The 11,284-nt window shown below is 26.1% G+C and overlaps 1 protein-coding gene across 1 annotated transcript; it reads left to right on the plus strand.

The window, feature by feature from the left end:
- The first annotated feature begins 5,922 nt into the window (after positions 1-5,922).
- On the plus strand, positions 5,923-10,485 carry LOC110638762 (cuscuta receptor 1). The gene is made up of 4 exons (XM_058140213.1): positions 5,923-6,000; positions 7,559-7,711; positions 7,793-8,244; positions 8,335-10,485. The coding sequence occupies exons 3-4, from the start codon at positions 8,202-8,204 to the stop codon at positions 10,290-10,292; spliced, it is 2,001 nt and encodes a 666-aa protein (XP_057996196.1). The 5' UTR covers positions 5,923-6,000; positions 7,559-7,711; positions 7,793-8,201; the 3' UTR covers positions 10,293-10,485.
- Positions 10,486-11,284: the final 799 nt, after the last annotated feature.

Genomic DNA, 11,284 nt, shown 5'->3' on the forward strand with positions numbered 1-11,284 from the left:
TAAAATTATGTTTTATAAATTTATAATTTAATTTCACTTTCAAAATTTTTGTAATCTTAACAAAATTCACAATTATATTATAATATTTAAATTTAAGAAAAATTGAATTTTATTGTACATGTTATATGGCTTTTTATGAATGAAAATTATTTTTACTTAAAAATACTTGAATATATATATATATATATATATATATATATATATATATATATATATATATATTGTATTATATATATGCATGCCTCTTAATAACTTAAAGACCTAAAAATCTCCCACTAATATCTCGACCTCCAAAACAAATAAATCCATTATAATAGCAGTTATCATAAAAAAAAAAATAAAAGAGACGTGTCACTTCTTGCAGAAAATAATGCATGTGATAGTGAATATTGAGAATGAAAGACGAAAAAAACTTGTTTAAGAAAATTAATCCAAAGGTCTTTTGAAAATTAAAAGATCGATAATAGAATGAATGAACAATCCATATCAATAATAATGCTTAAAGTAAACTGAATCAAAGAGCACGGCATCATATTTAAGACAATAGATCAAAATCAAGGTCTAACAAAATATTAATAATATTAATTTAAAAAATTAATTAATAAATTAAATATAAAATATTAATGTAATGTAATTTTAAATATTTATTATCTTAAATTTTTATATATTCAAAATTCAGATGAGATTTATATAATAAATTTCTCAACTTTTATGATATTCGCTTTATTTAATCTGTTAATTTATGATTTTGAATAATCAATCTAATAAAATAATATTTTATAAACTTATAATTTAGTTTCTTTCAAAACTTTTAAACTTAAAAAACCATCATTCATAATTATTTCATATTCCTTTGTTTAAAATATTTTCACAAAATTGCATAAACTATAGAATTTTGTTAAAAATTACTTTTAGTGTCAAACTTAAAATTTTAAGTCACAATTTTATATAGAGTTATGCATACAACAAACGCATAAAAAAAATTAAAATAATAATAAAAAGCATCATAGAACCTATAGATGCATGGTTGATATTTTTATAACATTGAAAGGTGAATCGATTTCTTTAGTTTTCTCTATTTTGTAATTTTTTTATATATTTTATTTTATTTTATATCTCTCTTAATTATGAAAATTTTATAATATAATTTTAAAATATAAAATATAATAACAAATATTAAATTAAAATTTTAAAACAAAAAAAAATAAGTCACAAAACACCTGGAATATCAACTTTATTATTATTATTATTATTATTATTATTATTATTATTATTATTATTATTATTATTATTATTATTGTGTAAGATGTATCATCCAAAATTGTTAAAAAAAATAGACGAAAAAAATCTATATCATAATTATTTTTAAAAAATACACTATATATAAGAAAATGAATTAAATGATAAATCTAAAAATTTATATAGTTGACTTAAAAAGCCAAAGTCTCCTTAAAAGTTAAAAAGATCAATCCGTATCAACATTAATAGTTAACTAAACTAAACCAATTAACATGGCAGCCGCTTAATGCAATCCACACAAAGTGAAGGCCCAATAAAATATTAATAATATTAATTATAATTAAAAAGAAAATTAATTTATAAATTAAATATGAAATATTAATATAACGTAAATTTAAATATCTATTCACTTTAAATTATTATATATTAAAATTTAAATCGAGATTTATACAATAAATTTTTTTAATTTTATAAAATTCGCTTTAATTAATCTGTTAATTTATGATTTTGAATAATCAATATGATAAAATGATGTTTTATAAATTTATAATTTTATTTTATTTTCAAAATTTTTAATCTTAAAAAAAATTCATAATTATTTCAATTACGTTTCTAAACACACAAAAACGTTTGGATAATATAATTGAAAATCAGATGTTTTTATATCATTGAAAGATGAAACGATTTTGTGTGTGTGTATATGTATATATTAGTCTCTGAAAGTTGCTCACTGGCTCGTCTAATCCAAATTCATATCGAGTAGGCTCACAAAAGAGAGTAAAGCGCTTCCTTCTAAACTTTAAAGGTGTACCATATTCAAAACTTGAACTTAAAATCACTAATTGAGGGAGAAATGACTCTTATCATCTCATCTCATCTCTTGAAATGATTGTAACATTATAATTAAATGCAATTTATTATCATTAATTTATTATATCATATAAATTGAAACATTCTATAGCATTAATTATTGTAAGATACCTAATAAAAAAATCGATGTAATGTTGTTAATAATTTTCATGGTGAGAAATAGTGTCATGATTTCAAGATAAATTTAAATCACAGTTATCATTAATATGAGAGAACAATTATATTATAATATTTAAATTTAAGGAAAAAAGAATTTTATTGTACATTCTACATGGCTCTTTATTAATGAAAATTATTTTTAATTAAAAATACTTGAAATTTGACAATGATATATAAATTATATGTGTGTAATGTTAGAAATAATTTATTTAATATCAATAAATTAATATTTCTTTTTTAATTTCTTTTGATTAAAAAAAATTTATGAAATTATTTAATTTACACATAGAAGATATATTGTGTATAGGATTGACTTGAAGTGAAGGTCTCTCACAAAAGAACAAAAAAATAATATAATAATAATTTTCATAAATAATAAAATAATAAAGTAAATGACAAGTGTTGCTTTTCGTATAGAAAATAATGGCTATTTGATAGTGAACATAGAGAATAAAAGATGGGCAAAGGACTTGTTGTAGAAAATGATATTTTTAAAACCAAATAAGACGCTCACTAAACACGTACTATATTAATAATAAATTAACAATTATTGAACAACGAAGAAGACTTTATATTTGGGTTTGATTAATCCGAGAACCAGTCAATTATTTAACAGAATTTATATTACATTGTTATTTTTTTTTTTCTACTTATATTAATATTAATTAAAAAATTAAAAAGTAATTTAATTTATAAATTAAATGTCGTGTAAATTTAAATATCGATTCATTTTAAATTTTTATATATTCAAAGTTAAATGCAGATTTACGTAGTAAATTTCTCAAAAATTTTACAAAATTCAGTTTATTTAATTTGTTAATATATGATTTTGAATAATTCACAATTATTTCATGTTCCTTTGTTTAAAATATTTTCAAAAAAAAGCAATCATAAACCATAGAATTTTATTAAAAAAGTACTTTCAACTTCAAACTTAAAATTTTAAGTAACAATAAGATAATAATAAAAAGCATCATATAAAACATAGATGGATGGTCCATATTTTTATAAATTTGATAGTTTATTTTTTTTTATATATATCTCTCTTAATTATACTTTATATAAGATTTCTTTTGTTTTGAAAATTTTTTATTTTAAAAAATAAATTGATTGTGGTATTGCAATTTGATTCAATTTATTATCATTAATTTATTTTATTAAATGAATTTACTTAAACTCTTGAAATGTTATAGCATGAATTGTCGTTAAGAAGGAATCTATATAAAACTATTTAAGAAAAGTTCAGTGAATAACATGCAGGGGCCAGCATGTTAGCTTGGCCTTTTTCTATTTCTATGGTGCCCTACTTGCTATAAACCTAACTAGCCATGGACCCTTTCCCTTCACATAGAGGTCACATGCCTTAGTTTACCAGTATAGCATAGTACATTTGTAGGCCAAGTCTAGTGAGGCTTTACAGGATGCGACATCTCAAGTTCATAAAAAAAGATTTACAATCAAACTCGAGATGAGTCTGCAATGTTGAGACATCTTATACCCTAAGTAAAGAAAATATTTAATCTCAAAGCTGAGCCAAAATATCAAAACAGGATTGAATACATCTAATACTAAAGGTTTATCACTAAGTTACATGCTTAATGGATAGTATAATTTCTTTCTAATTTGAATATTTCAAAATTAATTTTAAATTAGATCAAAATCAATTACTTTGAATCAATCTTTTTTAGTCAAATTAAGTTTTATTAGTTATTTTTATAAAGAGAAATTAAGTGAATAAAATGGATATCATAATTATTTTGAAAAATACATAATACACAAGAAAATGAATAAAATGATATAAGAAATCCAAAAATTTATATAATTGACTTTAAAGTCAAAGTCTCCTTAAAAGTTAAAAAAAAAAATTGATAATAGAATAATCAATCCATATCAACATTAATACTTTAGCAAACTGGAATCTCCATTCATTTTAAATTTCAAATAGAGAGTTTTATCTATTCTTATATATATATATATATATATATATATGTGTGTGTATAAGAACTAATAAGATAATAAATAAATATAACATTTTTCATAAATAGTAAAAAAATAAAGTAAAAGAGAAGTACTTCTGGCGGAAAATATGGCATTTGATAATGAATATAAAGTGGAAGAAGAGGAAGACATTTGGTACAATCGATAGCTTTAAAACCAAATAACATGCTTATTAAATATACACCACATTAATGATATAGAATTTCATTGAACAGGTCAACAATTTTGAAAATGTACTCATCATTCAATTAAAAATACATTAATTAGACACTATTTTTTCATGAGATGGTTTAATCTAATTATGAATAGCGAAGCCATGACCCTATATCTATAAAAGGCTAAAGCCTGTGTGTTATAAGATCAAAGTGAGAGATACATAACAAAAAAACAACATTAAAATGGAGGTAATTAAGGAGTTTTTTTGGGCATTACTAATGATGCTGGTTTTATTATTGCATGGAAGTTGGCACTCTGATGGTTGTTGGGAGCATGAGAGAAATGCTCTCTTGCAACTCAAGGCTCAACTCAATTATTCTGATGATTACTACTTCTTTTCTTCTTACTATGATCGTGATGATTACTACTCTTTTTCTCCTAACTATTATTCTGATGATGTTGAGTGCTGTAATTGGAGAAGAGTCAGGTGCAGTGCCACTACAGGGCATGTTACGCAACTCTTTCTTCATAATATAAGACATTGGGATTCCTCAAGAGATTGGCATCTAAATGCCTCCTTATTTCTTCCCTTCCAACAACTGAAGCGCCTTGATTTATCCACAAATAATATAGCTGGTTGCATTAAGAATGAAGGTCAATCAGTCTATCTCTTTCATTACTATAATCAATTACAATCCAAATTGAATGAGTATTTGGATATCCATCAAAATGCACTTCATCTTATCATTTCTTTCTTTTTTTTTTTTAGTTTAATCTACTTTTTTATTTAGTAAATACATTTACATCTCTTTATGCAGGTTTGAAAGGCTAGCAACGCTTGAGAATTTGGAGTTTCTTCATTTAAGTTATAATAATTTCACCACTAACATTTTATCATCTCTAAGTCATCTTTCATCTTTGAAATATTTATATCTATATGACAATAAAATGAAAGGAAGAATTAATATTCAGGGTGAGCATAACTATTTTTCTATCTTTATGTGTCTCACATAGCACATAGACCACACTATTATCCCTATTATTTTGCATTTAATGCTTATTATTACTCATGGGTGTAGAATTGAATAATCTAACAAATCTAAAAGTGTTGGATATATGGAGCAACGAAATTGAAGGCTTTAAATCTTTACATGGTATAAATTATTATTTCTGCAGAATATTTTATTTTGTTTTCTTAAATAAGTAAAAGAAATTAATATACATGTGTGTGTGTGTATTTTTATATGCAGGTGGTGAAAAATTACTAAATATGAGCAATCTGGACGATCTTGATCTAAGTGACAATCACTTTGGTATTGACATTTTATCATTCCTTAAGGGGCTTTCATCTCTCAAAACTCTATGGATAGGATATAATCTATTAAAAGGACCATTCAATCTGAAAGGTTATATTCTTTTCCCCCTTTTTTATGAAGCTATTAATTGGTTCAATTGCTCATGATTCATAATCATTTTATTATTTGAGTCTTTTTACTTAATCAGAATTGGACACTATAAGCAATCTAGAGGAGCTGGATTTGAGCGGAAATAACATTACAAAATTTATAAGCTCAAGAGGTATTTATTACATATCAATTTAACCTTTTTCACTTTTTTTCACAATTATATGTTTACTAAGGCCACAACCCATTTTAAATGTATAAAAGTTAAAGTTACATTATCTTTATCATTATTCAGAGATTTTTCTTTTTAACTTATTATCTAAAAACTTTCCATGTAAGAAAGAAAATGTTAGTAAATACATATAGTAAATATTTGGGTTAATTTACTTTATATCTTTTAATATTAAAATTAAATTTAAATGTATTGTTTCAAAATATTTTGTTTAAATATAAATTAATTAATTAAATATTTAAAATAAAATTTTAATTATTTATGTGTCTGAGAACTCATATTTAAATATTTATACGATACATATTGTCTTTCTAATAAAATTTTCTGAATGCATATGTCGCTGACCATAATGCCTTTATTGTATATTGTTTTTTAACTATTTTTAAAAGTGGTAAATTTTGATATATTCATCAATTCAATTCCTTCTCAACCAATAATTCGTTGCAATTCCTATAGAATTTAAAATATCTAAATTTGACTGATTCTCAAAATTGATGGTCAATTCAATAGTTCGTATGAGTCAATATAAAGCTATTCTTTTATGTTAACTCAATTAATTTATATTTTAACCTTAAAATTAAATTAATAAAAATATTTTAAATAAAAATTATTATTTTAATCTAAAATAATAATTAATCTATAAATTATTTAAATTTGACTTGATGAAATTCTTTTTATATAATTCACCCAAAAAAAATAAAGACCTAAATGATATTTATTCACCTTTATTCATCTCATAACCATATAATTGCCTCATTACAAGTAGAAAAGATTTTGCGATTCATCATCCTATTAGAAGACAAATATTATATAATTGGATTTGTTAAAAAAAAATTTTCCATCAGAAAAGAGTATTAGTTGAAAAAAAAGTATTTTGCAATAAAATTAAATAAAAATAATATTTCATTAGTTCTCTTCTTTGTCTCCATGCCATTTGCATTAGCATATAATAACAAATATTAAAGTAATCCGAGATCGATTAGATACAAGATTGAAAGTTATAATTAGTGAATACTCTCAATTGCATGAGATGCTCTTCAACCTCATAATAAAAATTGATTACTTTCCCAAGTCACAACTGAACAAATTCATAATTAAGCACATAGTATATAAGATATTATAGAAATCGAAGCATAAGATATTATAATTGCGTGTTTGTCTTATTAAATTATACAATTATTAAATATTTTTACTATATAAATTATAATTTCATTATATTTTTTAAATGGTTATAAATCATTCTAATGAGTATATTTTAATTTAGCATCATTGTTTTCAGAATTATGAAATCTTCAATATAATTTAAATTTTTATTAAAATTAAATGAAAGTTTTTATTAATATCTTATGCTAATAGGTCTATATTATACTTTTTCGTGCAATTATTTCTATTGTCCACAATTACATCACTATATTAAAATAATATTCTCAAATCGACGAATTTTTTCATAAAATAAATATTAAATATGCTATAAAAATTATTTTATTTTTTTCCTCTGTAGGAATGAAAAGCTTGAGAAATTTTAGCACACTTTATCTAAGCCATATCACTATAAAAGGAAGAAGCATGCTATTAGAATCATTGGGAGCTTTGACCCATCTCAAGATCCTTCATCTAAGTTGGAGTAATTTTGAAGGGACACTATTTAATAAAGGTTAGTATCAGTAGTTAAATATGCTTATTACAAATGCAATATTTTCATGAAAAATTAAAATTTGCTACTCCTTACAAGCAGGATCTAATGTGACCAATGTGAAAGAGTTATATCTAGATGGGTCTTCTCTAGATGAAAACTTCCTCCAAAGTCTTGAAGCACTCTCTTCTCTTAAGCTTTTCTCTTTAGTTCGACTGAATTGCACCCTGCCAATCCAAGGTAAATTTGTTTTCTAACTCTCTCTTTTATCGAGAAGAACAATGGTTACATTTTAACTTCGTGGAGAATACAAGAGTTTTAACTTCACATTCAAGTCTAATATATCATTATCTTCTCCCATATATATTTGAATTTTATTATTATTATTATTATTATTATTACAGGTTTGACACGTCTGAAGAATTTGGAACATTTATATTTGGATGAATCTGTTATTAACGGTAACTTTCTGCGAATAATTGGAGTGTTGTCCTCCCTCAAAACATTATCAATGCGGGGTTGTGAACTTAATAGCACAATGTTCATGAACCAAGGTAAATTGGATATGATATCTTTTTATTTAAGATCTCTTTTATCTTAATTATATATTCTAACAAAATTTTTTATAAATGAATAACTTTCAGGTTTATGTGAATTAAAATATGTTCAGTCGCTAGATATTAGCTACAATGAACTCAGTGGTAGCTTGCCTTTATGTCTAGCAAATTTGACATCCCTTCAACAGTTAGATCTCTCTGAAAATCACTTCATTGGAAACATCTCTTTATCTCCCCTGAGGAGTTTAACAAGTCTCGAATATCTAGCTCTCTCATACAATCTTTTCCAAATCCCAATCTCATTAAGTCCATTTTTCAACCATTCAAAGCTCAAGCACCTGGGTAGTAGGGGTAACGAGATATTTGTAGAAACAAATCACCAATATTTGAAACCAAGGTTTCAATTAGAGTGGCTTGATTTATCTGGTGGTGGATATTGTGGAGCATTCCCCAAATTCCTACATCATCAGCATAACCTACAATTTGTTAATCTATCACACATTCAAATGAGAGATGTGTTTCCATATTGGTTGATACAGAACAACACAAAACTAGTAACTCTTTACTTGGTCAACAATTCTCTCTCAGGGCCTCTCCAACTGCCACTCCATTCTCATATGAATTTGTCAATATTAGATAGCTCAGACAATTGCTTCAATGGCTCAATTCCAGTAGAGATCGGAACATATTTGCCAAAATTGATATATTTATACATGTCGGGAAATGGTTTCAAGGGTAGTATTCCCTATTCATTTGGAAATATGAGCTTATTGGGAATGTTAGACTTATCCAACAATAGATTATCTGGTAGCATATCAAACTTAACCATGGGCTGTGTCTCATTACATGAACTCATATTTTCAAACAACAGTTTCACTGGAAGCATCCCAAATAGCCTTTCTAATTGTAATAACTTGAGAGTATTGGATGTCAATTATAATAATCTCTCTGGTAAGATCCCTAATTGGATGAGGAATATGTCTTCTCTTCAAGTTTTGGATCTTTCACAGAATTACATTTCTGGAAGTTTGCCATCCAATTTCTGCCCTCTAGGTATAATAGAAGTCCATTTGTCTAAAAATAGGCTACAAGGATTGTTAATGGATTCATTCTATAATTGCCTTTCATTGTTGGTGTTAGATCTTGGTCATAATAATTTGATAGGCCACATTCCAAATTGGATTGGCGAGATTCCATTGGGCTATGTTCTCTTGAGTCATAATCATTTGGAAGGTGAAATCCCTCTTCAGCTATGCAAGTTGGATAACTTGCACTTGATTGATCTTTCTCATAACAATCTTTCTGGTCATATTCCTTATTGCCTAAGATCTAGAAATGATGATTGGTTAGCTCCAATATCTAGTGTACAACCTGAACATCCTGTGGAGTTTACAACCAAGAATAATTTCTATTTTTACCAACCAAGAATCCTCCGCTATTTCTCCGGAATCGATCTTTCTTGCAACAATTTGACAGGTGAGATTCCTCCTGAAATTGGAAATCTTAGCATGATCAAGGTGTTGAATTTGTCCCACAACAAATTGGTTGGACCAATCCCACCAACATTTTCAAACCTCAAGCAAATTGAGAGTTTGGATCTTTCTTATAACAATTTGGATGGAAAAATTCCTCAACTTACTCAGCTATATTCTCTAGCTGTATTCAGTGTAGCACACAACAACCTATCTGGAAAAACACCTGAGAGAGTTGCACAATTTGCAACATTTGAACAAAGTAGCTATGAGGGAAATCCCTTCCTTTGCGGACCACCACTGCCAAAGAGTTGCTACAACACATCTCCATCACCACCAAGAACTTCAACAGGAGAAAAAGAAGATAATGGCTTCATGGACTTGGGTGTTTTTTATGTGAGCTTTGTGGTGTCTTACATCATGGTGTTGCTAGGAATAGCAGCAATTTTATACATAAACCCATATTGGCGAGGGAGATGGTTTTACTTCATAGAGATGAGCCTCACCAATTGCTACTATTTTGTGGTGGACAATACTCCTCTTTTTCCCAAATTTAGAGTTTCACATAATTGAGGCTCTCCATGTTCATTGTTTGATGATCTATGTTTTCCAGTGTTCAATTATTTTCATTTAGTTTTTTTCCCCCTAACCAAATGATGTATTTGAATTTTCTGGCACTTGTAAATGATTTAAGCTAATTATATATTTGAAAATAATTCCTGGACATTGTTAATATTAGACGTTAAATTAGGATTTGCTTCCTCATGGAGGAGACTATTAAACAATATTCAAAACAAGAAGGCCTACTAATAAATTATTAATCACTAGCGATATTATCTTGAAATGAATTAATTCACAATGTCCTTTAATTTAGTGTTATAATAATACAAACCTGAAATTCTAAGAAATTTTGTACTTTTAGAAGATTGCCAACGACTTTTCATTAAAAAAAAAAATCATTCTGCTAGATGATTATCAACCTAATTAGCTTAATACTAAAAATAATAAAAAAAAACATTAATTTCCTTGATTTTTCACTATAATTCAGAACTAGCGATGGACCCACGTGAATCTGCAAATGGAAGGATTAATAATGGAATGAATACTAATAGAATACTCTTACTTGTTTGCAGAAAATTAATAGTTAAGTAAACCAAACCAAACATGCACACAAATTAATGCTATTCACAAATTAATACTATTTTTATTAATTAGCCAAGTGATTTCAATTGTGTAATAGATAAATAAGGGAATTGTGTTTGAGTTTGGTTTCAGAATCCTTATGTTCAATCAGCAGGGCCATGTGGGTCAAGTAGCGGATCAGGAATATCAGTAGCAGCAAATATGGCAATAGTGTCCCTGGGGACTGAGACTGATGGCTCCATCTTATGTCCATCCAGTGTTAATTGTGGGTATCAAACCAACTATTGGTCTCACTAGTAGAATTGGAGTCATCCCAATCTCCCCTAGACTGGATACATATGGGTAGGTGATATTGGTGTTAAATTTCTCTCTATCAAAAAACAAATAGTTACTTGTTTTGTAGAACATCGCAAATGCTTTTC

The sequence above is a fragment of the Hevea brasiliensis genome, chromosome 17 (genome assembly GCF_030052815.1).
Source record: "Hevea brasiliensis isolate MT/VB/25A 57/8 chromosome 17, ASM3005281v1, whole genome shotgun sequence".
Taxonomy (NCBI): domain Eukaryota; kingdom Viridiplantae; phylum Streptophyta; class Magnoliopsida; order Malpighiales; family Euphorbiaceae; genus Hevea; species Hevea brasiliensis.

What these genes read in the sequence shown, in the direction of transcription:
- LOC110638762 (XM_058140213.1), top strand. Translation starts at nt 8,202, where the DNA reads ATGCGGGGTTGTGAACTTAATAGCACAATGTTCATGAACCAAG. An exon ending in CACAATGTTCATGAACCAAG is followed by an intron (nt 8,245 to 8,334) that starts GTAAATTGGATA and finishes AATAACTTTCAG; the next exon opens with GTTTATGTGAATTAAAATAT.